The sequence below is a fragment of the Giraffa tippelskirchi genome, chromosome 13 (assembly GCF_054371585.1).
Source record: "Giraffa tippelskirchi isolate mGirTip1 chromosome 13, T2T-mGirTip1v1.2.pri, whole genome shotgun sequence".
Taxonomy (NCBI): domain Eukaryota; kingdom Metazoa; phylum Chordata; class Mammalia; order Artiodactyla; family Giraffidae; genus Giraffa; species Giraffa tippelskirchi.
In genome coordinates, this window is record NC_137287.1 from 112,534,728 (window position 1) to 112,552,351 (window position 17,624).

Consider the following 17,624-nt stretch of genomic DNA (forward strand, 5'->3'; position numbering starts at 1 on the left):
GACATTTGAGGAAGGATGAGAGAGCAGGGCACTCTCGAGGGTCACCGAACGTAATCTTGAATATGACTCCGCAGGAGGTGTGACAATCAGTTTTGCAGGTTAAACAAGGCTGTGCAACTTGTTTAAGGTCGTGTAACTAGGGAGTGGCTGAGAGGACATTCTGGGGGTGTTGATGATGACACACTGGGCTGTGGGCTGACGGCAGACACAGAGGTGGGGACAGAACTTGGCTGTCATGAGTGCGGTGGAGGCTCTGCCCATATCTCCTTTCCTGGGCTAGTGCACTAATCTCCAGCTGCTTAAGATGGGGGTGCTGGCTGCTAAGGTACCCCTTTCCCTGCAGAACTGCCATTGGACCAAGGGAAGTCACCCCCCAACCCTCACCAGGACACGGACAATGGCTGACTGACACAGCAGCACAGATGCTGGCCCCTTGCTGGGAGTAGGGGCACCCCTGTGATACAGTCCAACTCCAGAGCCCCTGTGGGCTCAGCTGACACAGTCTCCACATCCTCCTCTGGCTTCTTCCCCTGCCCTCACCTTCTTTCTTCTTAGAATACTCATCAATGACTAATTTGCAGAAGAATCCCCCATCTCAGGCTCTGTCTGGGGAAACAGCCTAAGACAATCACAAACAGCAGAATTTCTGAGCTTGGGAAGTAGGTGAACAGAAATGGACCATGTGCTCCTGGGTGCCTGGACTCTTGTCATCCCTGCCTCATATATTCCCCTTCTCACCATGACAAACTGACCACTCAGGGAATAGCAGAGAGGAAGCCGCTGTCTGGGCAACAACTTGGAGAGAGGTGCTAGGTAAAAGATTTGAAATCTCCAAAGAAACCTCGGTCGACCAGAAAGGGCCCCTGCAGTAGAGATCTGTCGGGAGGGTATCTTCTGTCTCTGGGGCCCCATGATGGGCATCAGCCTCTGATGGGCTCTGTATGATGATCTCTGAAGAGTTCATATGAAATGAGAGTGAACTACCATGAGTTAGAGGGAAACGGCTGTATTTACTTCAAACAAATATCCACTCTACACTGGGGTGTTCCCATAGCGGCCTTTTTCACATTTACTATCTTATTTCATCTCAGGATACAGTTCCAGAAGCCTGTGTGTGCAAAGTCTATAAGAAAACGGTGCTCCCCAAAATGGAAGCATTATTATTCTAACTTAACAGATGGGAGAGGTGGGACTCATCATACTCAAGTGACTTGTCCAAGACAAATGGAGTCATAGCCAGATCTATTCACTTCCTAAGCACAGACATGTTAAGTCAATTTCCCCCAACCTCAGACCACAGCTCAGTTATCTCTTCCCCTGGGAATCATTTCCTGAACTTTAGGTGTATTTGTTGGTTTATTTTGAATACCATGTGGCTCTTCTTAGTAGCATGATTCACACTTGCCATGGTATACATATTTGTGTAGGTTTTTTTTGTTTTTTTTTGGTGGGGGGTATTAATGGTTCTTTCCCCTCCCACAAAGGCACAGGAATATGTTTTCTTTTCTTCACCACTGTATACCTCAGCACCTAGAACAGTGCCTGGCACACAGTAGGTACTTTGTAAGCATTAGTAGAACGGGTGAATGGATGAGGTGAATGGATGAGATGGATGGATGGATGGATGGATGGATGGATGGAGGTAGGGATGGACAGATGTGGCGGGGGAGGCGGCACGGGGATGGCTGGGTGGGTGGATGCATGGGTCGGGTGGAGGGACTGCCAGTTCCTCTCTGGTCCACCTAGCTTGGAGGGACCATTGAGCATGGGCTGCTCTTTACTCCCTTCCCCCCTCCCCAGCCCAGGGCTCTGGTGATCACCTGTGGTGAGGAGGCAGAGTGGAGTCCCCGGGGTCACCTGGGCGCTGCCCATTGGTGCTGACCACAAGGAAGCCAGTCCCCAGGCAGCATGCAGAAGAGAAGGAGAGAAAGAAACACACATGAACACGTGCGGCACGGTGAGCAAAACTGCAATTCTCGTGGCTCTGAAGAGCTCACACTAAACAGCAAAAGAACATCATGATCTAACAAAACAGGGCCTGAAATAGATCTTTAGAAATGAAACAAGGATACGAGTCATCATTTATCAAGCACCCACAACATGCCAGGGACTCTGCCAGGTACCTCACATACAATGTTTCTAAGACTTAGAACAATCCAGAAAGGTCAGCATTATTATAAATGAACCATCACCTTTCCACCCAGACATCTTCTCCCCCCTTACTTAGTAAATGGCGCCACTACCCACGTAGCTACACCGTCTACAAGCCTGGGGTCATCCTTTATCTTTCCTTTCTATTGACCTCCAACTTCTGATCACTTGGCATGCCTTATTAACTCTACTCTAGAAAAGGTTTTGAAGCTTTCCCTTTCCATCCAATTTCATTTCCACTCTGTTCAAGCCATCCTCCTGTTTCACTTGGGTTACTGAAGCAGACCCCTGCTGGTCTTTCTGCCTCCAGTCCTATTTCCTTTCAGACTATTCTCTATCCTCCAGTCGAAATGCACCAGTAACCCTGCTGTGCTGCAGGTAAACCTCAAATCCCTTAACCTGGTTCCTGCCCCTCCAGGCTTTCCCCACTCCCACCTCTGCACTCTGCCTCAAACACAGTAAACTCCTTTCCATCATCAACTGTGCCCTCTGCCCCACCTTCTTGTCAGGAGGCCTTACCTAGCTGGCTCACTTGGTGTGGAAATACCCATCCTGCCTCTTCACCTGGATGACAACTATTCATCCTCCAAGTATCAGCTCAGAACTCCTCCTCTCTGGGAGTCTCACTGTACAAGGGTCAGAAGCCCCTCATCTGCCTTCCCTAACACCCTGGTTGTCCCTTCTCAAAGCAATAGCCTCACTGTATTGTAAGGGGCTGCCTCCCCTGCAATTCTGAATCTCCTTGAAGGCAGTCACTGTCTCATTTCTAGTGTCCTGGTGTGACCTTGCACTGGAGTTGGCACGTAGTAGGCACCTAGTGACTATGTTGAATAAGTGAACGGAGGAAGGAAGGATGAATCAGACAGGTGATATAACTTGCTGAAAGTCACAGGACTATGAACTGGCAGAGGCAGTACTCTGGTTTGTATGACTTTAATGTTTTGTCCTTTTAAATCCACTACTTGCTTCTCTAAAGAAAATGCTACAAAAAGGAAGAAGGTGTCCTAGGCTTGGTCAAAGGCTGTGCGTATTTCTCTAGTGATTCATCAACAAGACTGTATAAAGTTCTTATGCAAAGTTCTTATCCATAAGTTCTCTCTTATGGAGAGAGGGGCAGGACATCCCAGACCAACTGATAAACAGGAAATAAAAAACTTCAAAAATTCACACAAATGGCAAACTTTACCAACAGCTGTGAAATACTACAAAATCTAACCATCAGTCAATAGAAATCGTAATATATGTGTATCTACAGCTGATTCACTTTGCTGTACAGTAGAAGCTAATACCACATAGTAGAGAAACAATACGCCAATAAAAATTAAAGCAAAATAAAACAGTAATCAGAATATCCTTCCCTCAAAGGTTTGGGAAACTTCACCATTCTCAAACCATATTCTAAATCCAAATTCAGAAAACTAAAGCTGGTAGGCCAAATCTGGCCACCCACTGGTTTCTGTGTGTCCACTAGCTAAGAATAGTTTTTACATTTTTTAATGGCTGGGGGAAAAAAAATAAAAGAGGAGTGATGTATTATGGCACATGAAAGTTACACAGAATTGAAATTTCAGTGTCTATAAATAAAGTTTTATTGGAACACGGCCATGCTCATTTTACATGTATTATCTATGGCTGCTTTTGTGCTACCATGACACAGATGAGTGGTTGTGACAGGGACCATATGGCCTGAAAAACTGAAAGTAATTATCCGGCCCTTTACAAAAAAGTTTGCCAACTCCTGTTTTAAGTGGATATTTTTATTACATTTCCCCTCACCACCTTCTGAGGTGGGTAAGACAATGACTGTTGGCCTGACGTCAGAAAAAGAAACAGAAGGCTGAGAGAAAGGTGATTCACACGCTCCTATCTGGCCTCTCCGAGCAGCCTCCTGCCTGTTCTTCGCTGGATCTACTCTTGTCTTTGCCTCAGTCTCCCTTTTCTGACCCATTTCCTAAGCCGTAATAGGGTGGCCTTTGTGACACAGGCAGCCCTCTACGCTCCGCACAGAGCTCCCACTATCTCGGGACAATCACAGTTCCTTGATACGCCATGGGGCTGATGCAGAGTCCTTCATGTCCTGGCCGTGCTCAGCCCTCCAGCCTCCACTCTCGCTGCTCCCAGCCTCCTCTGGTCACACTGGCTTTGTAGCCATGGTTCCTTTGCCTCATCCCCCTCAAGTTCAATGGCTACCTCTCTCACCGCCAGTCATCTGTATGTGCCACTTCCTCAGCCAGAAGGCTTCTGTTTCTTTCTTCCAGCCTTGTTCCATACGATAATTGCTACTCATCTTTCAAAGCTTTGTCTCAGTGACCACATACCTGGGAACCCACACCCTACATTGACTTATGTTTCTCTTCTCTGTGCTTCTGCTGTGTCCTGAATTTACCTTCACCACAGCCTTTATCTGGGTGGACTGACAGAATTACTACTGGTTGGCTCTCCCACTAGTTACTGCTTGTTGCGTGCCTGTTACTAGCCAGGCATGTCACTAATGCAGTAAGTGCATTAGCTCATTAAATTCCTAATTAGACCCATGAAGTTAGTGGTGTCACTATGATTGTTTCATAGATGGGGAAACTGAGACACACAGCAGTTAAGTACCTTTTCTAGTCTAGAGTCAAAGACTGTCCAAATCTAAAGTTCTTAACCTCTACGGGACGAGGGCTCACATACCAATATTAAGTGGCACTCAAAACTAAATGGATAAATGATATCCTAGCTTAGTATTTTTCATTTACTAGCTGTGTCACTTGGAAAATTATACACATTTCTGAATTTCAATATCTCTACCTATAAAATGGGGGTGATAAAAAAATATTGCATAGGTCAAAAAGTTTGTTCAGGTTTTTCTGTACAATGTTACGGAAAAACCTGAACAAACTTTTTAGCTAATCCAAGGTCTCGTGAAGTTCTTTCAATGATTAAGTGAAAAACAGTTAAAGTCTTTGGTTGGCAGACCCAGAGAAGCCTCCCCACTCTACCACGCATGGCTACAACTCTGCCTAGTGGGAATGCTCAGGTACAAGGGGTAGGAACAGAAGTATACCTGGATACGGGGATGGGGCAAGGTTTTCCCAGTGGGTGGAGTAGCAGAGGTGATGGATCATTGGTCTCGGCAGGACACAAAAGGAAGAACAATAGGAAAAGGAGTTGTATATTTAGCGCTAGAGATAACTGGTATTTACTGGTGCCTGGCCCATATACCCTTAGGCAAATGAAAGAATCTCAGTCACCATGAAAGTAGAAGAGTCATGAGTAATTTCCGAGAGAGGTATTTAAGATCCAGGTTACCATCTCCATATTTATTCTTACCCCTCTGAGGCCTATGGGGTCCCCTTTGAGGCCACTAATATTCTAGATGACATGAAAACAAAGAAATCTTTGTGGCATTAAGCTACTGAGATTAAGGTATTCAGTTGTTGTTGCAGCAAAGCCTAGCCTCTCCTGACTAATCCAGCAGAACAAAAGATAGAAGTCCCTTGCTTTCTCCTCTATTGCCCGGTCCCCCTATGGTATGGCATTTTTGCTGGAAGATTCACAAACCTTCTATCTTTAGTTTCCAGGGTTTGTTCATATGTATACATGCCGGCCATTAATGAGAACACTGAGACCAGGTAAAGAAGAAGGAGGTCTGAATACTGAGTGCCTCAGGCTTCCTTTCTGATTATTTTTCCTTCTAAAGCAATGAATGTTGAGTGGAAAGAGATGCTAATGGGATAAAGATGGCACTGGACCAGATAAACTTGAAAATAAATTAACTTTTTGATTTATTAGCTTCAATACATTGCAGAAGTGAATAAAGTAGAGGGCTCCTTGAGGCACCTCACCTTCTGCTCCAGATCCCAGGACTTAGCTGGGACACCACTGAAGACAGGCCAAAGATCCACCACACCTAAAGGTTCTATTATCAGCCATTACTGGAAAAGAGGCATGGGAAGTGGTTAACAAATAGGAGACAGAAGACCCTAACAGTGGCTAGTAAAATCTCAGTCTGTAGTATGGACAGGATTCAAAATGGTGTCACGGAAATACCATGAGCTTTGGCGTTATATCTGAGCGGCAATTCTGAGGGACCTTAAGTTCCTCACTTAACCCATTTGAGCTCACATAGCTTCATTCCTTAAGTCGGGGTAATAATGATGACTGCTATTCATTTAGTGTGTACTACATGACAGGATTTACTTCTATCACTGCATTGTAGACTCAGGTGAACACACAGCCCTGTGACTGCATATAATAGGTGGTTAATTTTTGCTAATACCCCCAACAATCCATTGAAGAACCATCAGAGAACACGCTAATGGAACTTAATTCTTTTTTATTTCTAGTCCTCACCGCTAATCTAACCACATTTTTTTCCCTTTCCTTGACCTCTCATTTTAAAAGGCCCACAATTCCTTTTGTAAGATGCAATGACTTTGGAAAGTCAGATCTGAGCTAAAATCAACTTGGGTGTCTCAGGTCTTAAGTAGATCATTCTCAGTTCAGGTTTAGAGGGATGAAATAAGACTCCCCAGGGACATGCTTGAAGGACAAGCACTGGTCTTGGCTTCCGTTTTCTGGACTCTATGTACTAGCTTTGCTTTCCTGAGTGGGGTATGGAATGCATTTGTGTGCTGGGGAGGAAGGAGGTGTTTTGAGCAAATCTAGAGAGTAAAAGGTAGGGCAAGGACAGAGAACACTAGAGAGATGTACCCATTGTTGTAGCAAGAAAAATGTTAAAGAGTTGGGATATTAAAAGGTCCTCTTTAGGTTCTTTTATGATATACACATGATATAATCCTTTTATTCCATCTTGTCACATAACCTTTAAGAAAATCCACACCATTCCATTGGCATTTTAGGGTCTAGAAGATGCTGGGGGCAGGGGGGAGCAAAGAAGCCTGAGGGACAAAGAGACCTTGTTACACTCAAGTAATTCTGAGAAGTCCAAGCATGGGAAATTCGTCTCCTATCCCTGCCCTGACCCCCAAACACACATGTGGGCTTTCTCCTCTGAAAGTCTGGCAGGATTTCTAAGGACTGAACAATAACCAAGAGTTTTCCAATAGATGTGCTCACTATTTTCTAGCCTCTCACAAGTGATCCTTCATTACAGTCCCTACTTCCAGCTGCCATAGCTAAATTTGAGCACCCTGTGATTCTGAGTTCCCCCTGAAATTGCTGGGCTGATGACAAGAGGAGGAAAAGTGCCAGAGTCAAAGGTCAGCAAGTACATGAGCAAAATCTTACACTCAGTCAATGCAAGAATATTATTGCTATTATTATTGCTTATATATATATATATATAGCTAATATATAATATATATATATATTGCTAATATTATTGCAGGATCCCACCGAAACACAATGACCTGTAGATGAAGAGGTTAAGTGCTCAGAGCCAAGGCCGGCATCACTGCTGTCTCCTCTCAGTTTCTGCATTTTGAATCCAGCCTGAGTCTGTTTGATTTGTATGAGAAGCGACTATGGTTCAGGCTTTGGTTTTCTTTCTTGGGGAAGAGCAGAAAAAGGACATATGCTTAGTAGCTGGGTCTTCAGGTCTCAGGAAGGAAGGAAGAAAGGAAGCTCAAACTGGATCATCTATGCTGTTCTTGACCTTTTATGTGCATTATCCCAAGTAATCAGGGGGAAGAACTAATGATCTTAGGCCTAAAAGTGACTCCTGGAGGCCATGACTTGTCCAAGGTCAAATAGGTAAATTTTGGAGTGGGATTTGAATCCAGGTATCTCTGAATCGGCATTATTTCAAGCAAGTTCTTGAGGAAGCTTTATATAAAATAGAACTTTCCATACAGAACTGGATCAACAGGGGTGGTGAGGGCAGATAGTGGATATTTCCTAGCTGATAGTAGACAATGCCTACATCTCATTTGGGTTCTCATATCACCTGTGGCAGGTTATGCTTGTAGCTAAAAAAGCCACGGACACATCACTCCCCTCATGGGCCCCAGTCTTAGCATCTGTGAAATGAGGATATCTCACTGGAAAATGGCTATTTATTGTCCCTGCAGGGGCAAGAATCTATTAGGAAGAGAGGGGAGAAAAGGCTGGATGAAATGTTCTACCAAAGGCTTAGCCATTATAAAAAGAAGCCACGTTTACAAAAGACTATCACCCCCGCCTCCTGTTGCTGTGGGACAATGGTTTCAGTCCATCATCACCACCACAAGGCACCAAGGGTCTATCGGTGACACTGGCCCCTTATCTCATGCTTCATTATCCCGGAGTTCGGCTTTCAGCACCTGCTCTGAGGGGGTTGTTTTAATGGGATCGTTAGAGAGTGTTTACCAGATTAAAACTGTGACTTTCTTCTGCAAAAGCAACTCTGCAAATGGCTTTATGGGTTTCTGGATTTATTTTGTCTCAATGACTCGGCTCAGTTTGCAAATCAAATCAAAGCTGATTTTTCTAACTGCCACTTGGGTGCACCCAGCGGGAGTCTGCGGAGCCAGCTGTGCTGCCTTGAAGGCTGGCGCCTGAAGGAGGGAGTGAGGTTGCCTGCTGGCAGCCACAGAGGTTCCCAAGGGAAGACAGTGGACTAGCAAGGACTTGATGGAACCCAACCGGGGCAGGTGGAACAAGTCCGAGGAGGCAAAGTTTATTTTCTGGAAGTAGAAAAGGCAGATTCATGAGCAGATTGGCCCCCAAAGACTGAATGGAAGAAATAAGAGGGAGCCAGTTTGAACCCCTGATACTGAGGCTCCCTGCAACTGAAATGCCCAATGGTGGGAGATACTCCCTGGGGGAGTAGTGAGGTCTCCGTCATGATAGGTATCCAAGCAGAGCCTGCCTGGTCTTTTCATTAGTGGGGGCTATAGGTCATGCAGCTGATCCCTACCTCTACCACTGTTACTCCTATCTCTGGAGACTTGTGCGAGGGGTACCACTTCCTCTGGAGCTACCTGAGCGTCTTCCTGAGGGGAAGGAGAGGGTAAAGGAAGGAAATGCCAAGGACTGATTATGATGGGGGAGGAGGCAGAAATTCTGATCTTCTCGCCTCAGAGCAGAAAAACTGGAGAAATTTACACTTTACCGGGGATCTAGCCTAGACTTAACTCTGTCTGACAATAGACTCTCACTGAGCCTTCTCTCTCTTGCTTTTACAGATTTCCTCCAAGAGCCCTCCCTCAATACATCCCATGCAACCAAAACCCTGCCTCAGGCTCTGCTTTTCGGGAATCTGCCTTAAGATGCTCCCATTCTTCATCTGTTCACTGATAAATTCCTCTTCCCCACTACGGGCTGAACTCCTGCTCTGATTTCTCTCAATATGCAGTCAAGGTTAGTAACAGCCAACCCCCGGCTGAGGAACAAGGTAAAGAAGAATGTGAATCTGTGCACACAAGCTCCTCACCCCATCAGTGAAAAAGACTGCCTTCCAGGCTTTTGAAATGAACCTGTCCTAATCCTAGCATGAAATCTAGCAGCTAATACAAACTTCCTGGCAATGGACAGGGAGGCCTGGCAAGCTGTGGTCCATGGGGTCGCAAAGAGTCGGACACGACTGAGCGACTGAACTGAACTGAACTGAATACAAACTTCCAGGCCACAGTCCCTCAGCAACGCCTTCAGCTGGAGGTTCTGCCCCAGCTCTATAAATAAATACTGCCCCCTGGTGGTGTGTGAATCCACCCATCAGACTCTGTAAACACAGGGGACTTGGCTCTTCCCAGGGAGTCTGGGCCAAGAGTGTGGTTCCTCTCACAACTAGTCAGCTAGCTTCTCAAATGCCACCCTCGCGCTGAATATGACTCAGTTCCCAGGGGTGGCTGAGAAGGGGTGGGGACGGGACCAGGGGGCACAGTCTCTCACATGCACCCATCTTAGAGGAGTGAGCCCCAGGGGTGTCCCAGAGCGTTAGCCCTGCTGCCACCTGTCCTCACTCAGCACATCTAACTTCTCTTTAGAGGCACTGATCACAGTCGTAACTCCACCACTGTCTGTTACGATCATTCATGTCTGTTTCCACACTAGACTATGAGCTTCCTGAGGATAGGAAGCAAGACTGCAGGTTCATTGAAAATCCCCTGTTCCTTACAAAGTGCCTGGCTCATAGGTGCTCAGTGAGTGAGCTAACCATGAGAGACATAATGGTCATCAGTCATGATTTTCTAAAAATTTCCAAAACAATTTACAGCAAATAAAAATCCATTTATATTTATGTTATCATTCGGTCCTCATAACAATCTGAGATTTTGGTGTGCTGGAGCTGGCTTGCATCAGCTTGCTACAGAAGAAATGTTGCTGAAAATTCAGGACATTCTTATAAGCCAGCTGTTAAGCCATCAATAACTTGATATTGGATTTGTGGGGATATTTACACCCTAGAAATGGGCGAAGATTACAAATAAAAGACTTTTCCAAAGAGCGGGTTTATCAGCAAACCACAGGCAGTAAGTACATTCAAAAATTTTCTGGAAAGCAACTCCCAGCAAAGAACCCCAGACGCTCGCATCATCCGCCACCAGCAAGTGGGGGCTGAACGGAGAGGAGCGGGCGGCATTGCCTAGGGTAAGGACCGGGCCCGAGTGCCCCGAGGGCAATCTGAGGGAGCTAACGTGAGATAGTAACCTAAACTGTGGGACAGCGAGAGAGAGAACTATCCCGCGAAAAGCCCAACTCTAAGGCACTGCCGGCCCGCTCACAGAACAAAGGACTGAGCGATACCAGAGGAGAGCTAGCCGGCTGCGGACCGCGCCATCCCCCGCCGGACACAGCGGGCAGGCGGGGCCCGCCAGAGCCGGAAAGGGGCAAACTCGGCTCCAGAGAGGGCACCCCCTACCAAACTGCAAACAGGCTCCCAGTTTTTTAAGCAAAGACTGCCTGAGATCCCGGAGGGTCGACAGCAGCCGGGAGGGTCGCAGCCAGAGACCAGCTCCCCAGAACCGACACAAAGCACACCGGAGCCGGGCGCGCCCGTAAACCGAGGCGGGGACCAGGGAGGTGATAAGCCGCACCGCCCCAACAGGGGACAGCGCCCTCGCCAAACTCCTGGCCGCCTGGGCAGCTCCGACTGGGAACGGCATAAGCCGCGGGCAAAATCGAGTCTGCGCCTTTGTGGAGTAACCGGGAGCCTGAACCTGAGCGGCTTAGTCCTGGGAAGTGCACGCAGCTCAGGGCCCGCTCCCCGGCCGAGTAACCTGAAGCCTGAGCAGGGTAGACGGGGAAAGCACACACGCCGTGAGCGGGGGCGAACCCAGTGCGGCCGAGACACTGCGAGCTTACCACACACACGCCAGAATTGCAGTGTTCCTTCCTCCCCACAGCACGATTGAACAAGCGAACCTAAAGAGATCACCTCCACCGCTTTGTTGCAGGGCGGAAATTAGATACTGAAGAGATCTCCAAACAGAAGCCAAATAAACAGAGGGAAGTGCTTTGGAAGGGACAGGCCAACAGATTAAGATCCCTGTAGCTAATACCGACTGCATTAAAAAGGACCTACAGATCTTGAAAAGTATAAGCAGGAATAAGGATCTATCTAAAACTGAGCAGATCCCACACTGCTCACAACAGCTCCAGAGAAAGTCCGGGATATATATATTTTTTACTATTATTATTTTTTTTAATTTTTTTAATTTTTTTTTTTTTTTAATTAAAAAAAAAAATTTTTTTTTCTCTTCTTTCCTTTTTCTTCAAGCCCTCTATTACACCTTTAACTTTCATTTTCATAACCCACTATTAACTTGCAAAAAAAAAAAAAAAAAACCCTATTTTTGAAGCAAACTACATACATATATCTTATACCTTTTGTGTTTTTTTTTTTTTAATGTTTTTTTCCTGTTCTACATTTTTTTACTGTTTCTTTTTTTTACTGTTTTACTGTTTTTTTTTCTTTTTACACTGTTCCCTTTTTTCTTTTTTTTTTTTTTTTTTTTTTTTAGATTGTAAGTTTTATAAGAGTCTAACCTCTACTCTAGATTTTTAATCTGTGTTTTACATATTTGATATCAACTTTGTACATTTAAGAACCCAATCTTTAGGACCCATTTTTACTCAGGAGTGTGATCACTGGCCTGATCACTCTCTCCCCCTATTGATGCTCTTTCTTCTCCCCCAGGGAACCTCTATCTCCCACCCTCCTCCTTCTCTTCTCAACCCAATTCTGTGAATCTCTGAGGGTGTTCTGGGTACCGGAGAACACTTCAGGAACAGCATACTGCCCAGATCTCTCTCTCCCCTCTTAATTCCTCCCTTTCTACTCATGCTCACCTCTGTTACCTTCCTCCCCCCTCTCTATGTATCTCTGTGAATCACTCTGAGGGTTCCAAACTGTGGAAAGCACAGAGGGAAGTGCTTACTGGCTAGATTGCTCTCTCCACATTTGAATTCCCCTCTTCCCCTCCTGGTCACTACAACCCACCCCCCCCCCACCTCATCTCTCCATGTAACTCAGTGAACCTTTCTGGGTATCCCTCACTGTGGAGAATCTTTTCACCATTAACCTAAAAGTTTTATTATTGAGGCTGTATGGAAGGAGAAGTCTTGAGGCTACTGCAAGAATAAGACTGAAAGCCAGGGGAAACATTAATTAATAAGAGACCATCCAATAGCCTCCATAAATTCACTGAAACCAAGCTCCACCCAAGAGATAATAAGTTCCAGAGCAAGACATACCACGCAAATTCTCCAGCAACGCAGGAACATAGACCTGAGCATCAATATACAGGCTGCCCAGAGGCACACCAAATCCATAGACATCTCAAAAATTAATACTGGTCACTCCATTACACTCAAGAGAGCAGAAATCCAGCTCCACCCACCAGAACACCGACACAAGCTCCCCCAACCAGGAAACCTTGACAAGCCACCTGTCCAACCCCAACCGCAGTGAGGAACCTCCACAACAAAGAGGAACTTCATACTACCAGAATACAGAAGGGCCACGCCTAACACAGCAATCTAAACAAGATGAAAAGGCAGAGAAATACTCAGCAAGTAAAGGAAAATGAGAAATGCCCACAAAGCCAAACAAAAGAGGAGGAGATAGGGAATCTATCCGAAAAAGAATTTAGAATAAGGATAATAAAAATGATCCAAAATCTTGAAAGCAAAATGGAGTTACAGATAAATAGCCTGGAGACAAAGATTGAGAAGATGCAAGAAATGTTTATCAAGGACTTAGAAGAAATAAAAAGGAATCAATATAGAATGAATAATGAAATAAAGGAGATAAAAGACACTCTGGAGGGAACCAACAGTAGAATAACGGAGGCAGAAGATAGGATAAGTGAGGTAGAAGATAGAATGATGGAAATAAACGAAGCAGAGAGGAAAAAAGAAAAAAGAATCAAAAGAAATGAGGAAAACCTCCGGGACCTCTGGGACAATATGAAACGCCCCAACATTCGAATCATAGGAGTCCCAGAAGAAGAAGATAAAAGGAAAGGCCATGAAAAAATACTCGAGGAGATAATAGTTGAGAATTTCCCTAAATTGAGGAAAGAAATAGTCACAGAAGTCCAAGAAACCCAGAGAGTTCCAAACAGGATAAACCCAAGGCGAAACACCCCAAGACACATATTAATCAAATTAACAAAGATCAAACACAAAGAACAAATATTAAAAGCAGCAAGGGAAAAACAACAAATAACACACAAGGGGATCCCCATAAGGATAACAGCTGATCTTTCAATAGAAACCCTTCAGGCTAGAAGGGAATGGCAGGACATACTTAAAGTAATGAAAGAGAATAATCTACAACCCAGATTACTGTACCCAGCAAGGATCTCATTCAGATATGAAGGAGAATTCAAAAGCTTTACAGACAAGCAAGAGCTGAGGGAATTCAGCACCACCAAACCAGCTCTCCAGCAAATGCTAAAGGATCTTCTCTAAACAGGAAACACAGAAAGGATGTTTCAACACGAACTCAAAACAACAAAGTAAATGGCAACGGGATCATACTTATCAGTAATTACCTTAAATGTAAATGGGTTGAATGCCCCAACCAAAAGGCAAAGGGTTGCTGAATGGATACAAAAACAAGACCCCTATATATGCTGTCTACAAGAGACCCACCTCAAAACTAGGGACACACACAGGCTGAAAGTGAAAGGATGGAAAAACATATTCCATGCAAACGGAGATCAAAAGAAAGCAGGAGTCGCAATACTCATTTCAGATAAAATAGACTTTAAAATAAAGGATGTGAAAAGGGACAAAGAAGGACACTACATAAAGATCAAAGGATCAATTCAAGAAGAAGACGTAACAATCATAAATATATATGCACCCAACATAGGAGCACCACAATATATAAGGCAAATACTAACAAGTATGAAAGGGGAAATTAACAATAACACAATAATAGTGGGAGACTTTAATACTCCACTCACGCATATGGATAGATCAACTAAACAGAAAATTAACAAGGAAACACAAACTTTAAATGATACAATAGACAAATTAGATTTAATTGATATTTACAGGAGTTTCCACCCCAAAACAATCAATTTTACCTTTTTCTCAAGTGCACATGGAACTTTCTCCAGGATAGATCACATCCTGGGCCATAAATCTAGCCTTGGTAAATTCAAAAAAATTGAAATCATCCCAGCCATCTTCTCTGACCACAATGCAGTAAGATTAGACCTCAATTACAGGAAAAAAACTATTAAAAGTTCCAACATATGGAGGCTAAACAACACGCTTCTGAATAACCAACAAATCACAGAAGAAATCAAAAAAGAAATAAAATTATGCATAGAAACGAATGAAAATGAAAACACAACAACCCAAAACCTATGGGACACTGTAAAAGCAATACTAAGGGGAAGGTTCATAGCAATACAGGCGTACCTCAAGAAACAAGAAAAAAATCAAATAAATCAACTAACTCTACACCTAAAGCAACTAGAGAAGGAAGAAATGAAAAACCCCAGGGTCAGTAGAAGGAAAGAAATCTTAAAAATTAGGGCAGAAATAAATGCAAAAGAAACAAAAGAGACCATAGCAAAAATCAACAAAACTAAAAGCTGGTTTTTCGAGAAGATAAACAAAATTGATAAGCCATTAGCCAGACTCATCAAGAAACAAAGGGAGAAGAATCAGATCAACAAAATTAGAAATGAAAATGGAGAGATCACAACAGATTCCACAGAAATACAAAGGATCATAAGAGACTACTACCAACAGCTATATGCCAATAAAATGGACAACTTGGAAGAAATGGACAAATTCTTAGAAAAGTATAACTTTCCAAAACTGAACCAGGAAGAAATAGAAGATCTTAACAGACCCATCACAAGCACGGAAATCGAAAGTGTAATCAGAAAACTTCCAGCAAACAAAAGCCCAGGACCAGACGGCTTCACAGCGGAATTCTACCAAAAATTTAGAGAAGAGCTAACACCTATCCTGCTCAAACTCTTCCAGAAAATTGCAGAAGATGGTAAACTTCCAAACTCATTCTATGAGGCCACCATCACCCTAATTCCAAAACTAGACAAAGATGTCACAAAAAAGGAAAACTACAGGCCAATATCACTGATGAACATAGATGCAAAAATCCTTAATAAAATTCTAGCAAACAGAATCCAACATCATATTAAAAAGATCATACATCATGACCAAGTGGGCTTTATCCCAGGAATGCAAGGTTTTTTTAACATCCGCAAATCAATCAATGTAATACACCACATTAACAAATTGAAAGAAAAAAACCATATGGTTATCTCAATAGATGCAGAAAAAGCCTTTGACAAAATTCAGCATCCATTTATGATTAAAACCCTCCAGAAAGCAGGAATAGAAGGAACATATCTCAACATAATAAAAGCTATATATGACAAACCCACAGCAAACATTATCCTCAATGGTGAAAAATTGAAAGCATTTCCCCTAAAGTCAGGAACAAGGCAAGGATGCCCACTTTCACCACTACTATTCAACATAGTTTTGGAAGTTTTGGCCACAGCAATCAGAGCTGAAAAAGAAATAAAAGGAATACAGATAGGAAAAGAAGAAGTAAAACTCTCACTGTTTGCAGATGACATGATCCTCTACATAGAAAACCCTAAAGACTCTACTAGAAAATTACTAGAGTTGATCAATGAATATAGTAAAGTTGCAGGATATAAAATTAACACACAGAAATCCCTTGCATTCCTATACTCCAATAATGAGAAAACAGAAAGAGAAATTAAGGAAACAATACCATTCACCATTGCATCAAAAAGAATAAAATACTTAGGAATATATCTACCTAAAGAAACAAAAGACTTATATATAGAAAACTATAAAACACTGATGAAAGAAATCAAAGAGGACACAAACAGATGGAGAAATATACCGTGTTCATGGATTGGAAGAATTAATATAGTGAAAATGAGTATTCTACCCAAAGCAATCTACAGATTCAATGCAATCCCTATCAAGCTACCAATGGTATTTTTCACAGAACTAGAACAAATCATCTCACAATTTGTATGGAAATATAAGAAACCTCGAATAGCCAAAGCAATCTTGAGGAAGAAGAATGGAACTGGAGGAATCAACCTGCCTGACTTCAGACTCTACTACAAAGCCACAGTCATCAAGACAGTATGGTACTGGCACAAAGATAGAAATATAGATCAATGGAACAAAATAGAAAGCCCAGAGATAAACCCACGCACTTATGGACACCTTATCTTCGACAAAGGAGGCAAGAATATACAATGGAGAAAAGACAACCTCTTTAACAAGTGGTGCTGGGAAAACTGGTCAACCACTTGTAAAAGAATGAAACTAGAACACTTCCTAACACCGTACACAAAAATAAACTCAAAATGGATTAAAGATCTAAACGTAAGACCAGAAACAATAAAACTCCTAGAGGAAAACATAGGCAAAACACTCTCCGACATAAATCACAGCAGGATCCTCCATGACCCACCTCCCAGAATATTGGAAATAAAAGCAAAAATAAACAAATGGGACCTAATTAAAATTAAAAGCTTTTGCACAACAAAGGAAACTATAAACAAGGTGAAAAGACAGCCTTCAGAATGGGAGAAAATAATAGCAAATGAAGCAACAGACAAACAATTAATCTCAAAAATATACAAGCAACTTCTGCAGCTGAATTCCCGAAAAATAAATGACCCAATCAAAAAATGGGCCAAAGAACTAAACAGACATTTCTCCAAAGAAGACATACAGATGGCTAACAAACACATGAAAAGATGCTCAACATCACTCATTATTAGAGAAATGCAAATCAAAACCACAATGAGGTATCATTTCACACCAGTCAGAATGGCTGCTATCCAAAAGTCTACAAGCAATAAATGCTGGAGAGGGTGTGGAGAAAAGGGAACCCTCTTACACTGTTGGTGGGAATGCAAACTAGTACAGCCACTATGGAGAACAGTGTGGAGATTCCTTAAAAAACTGGGAATAGAACTGCCATATGACCCAGCAATCCCACTGCTGGGCATATACACCGAGGAAACCAGAATTGAAAGAGACGCGTGTACCCCAATGTT

The 17,624-nt window shown here is 43.4% G+C and overlaps 1 protein-coding gene across 7 annotated transcripts in view; it reads right to left on the reverse strand.

Moving 5' to 3' along the window:
- Window positions 1–17,624, reverse strand: part of PTPRT (protein tyrosine phosphatase receptor type T) — a 1,099,906-nt gene that overhangs the window by 187,579 nt on the left and 894,703 nt on the right. Inside the window, exon 14 of one of the 7 annotated variants that reach the window (XM_081556962.1) lies at window positions 1,821–1,877. The exons of the other annotated variants lie outside the window; for them this stretch is intronic. Coding sequence (XP_081413088.1) covers window positions 1,821–1,877 — 57 coding nt within the window. The remainder of the gene's footprint in view (window positions 1–1,820; window positions 1,878–17,624) is intronic. 7 annotated transcript variants of the gene reach the window in all.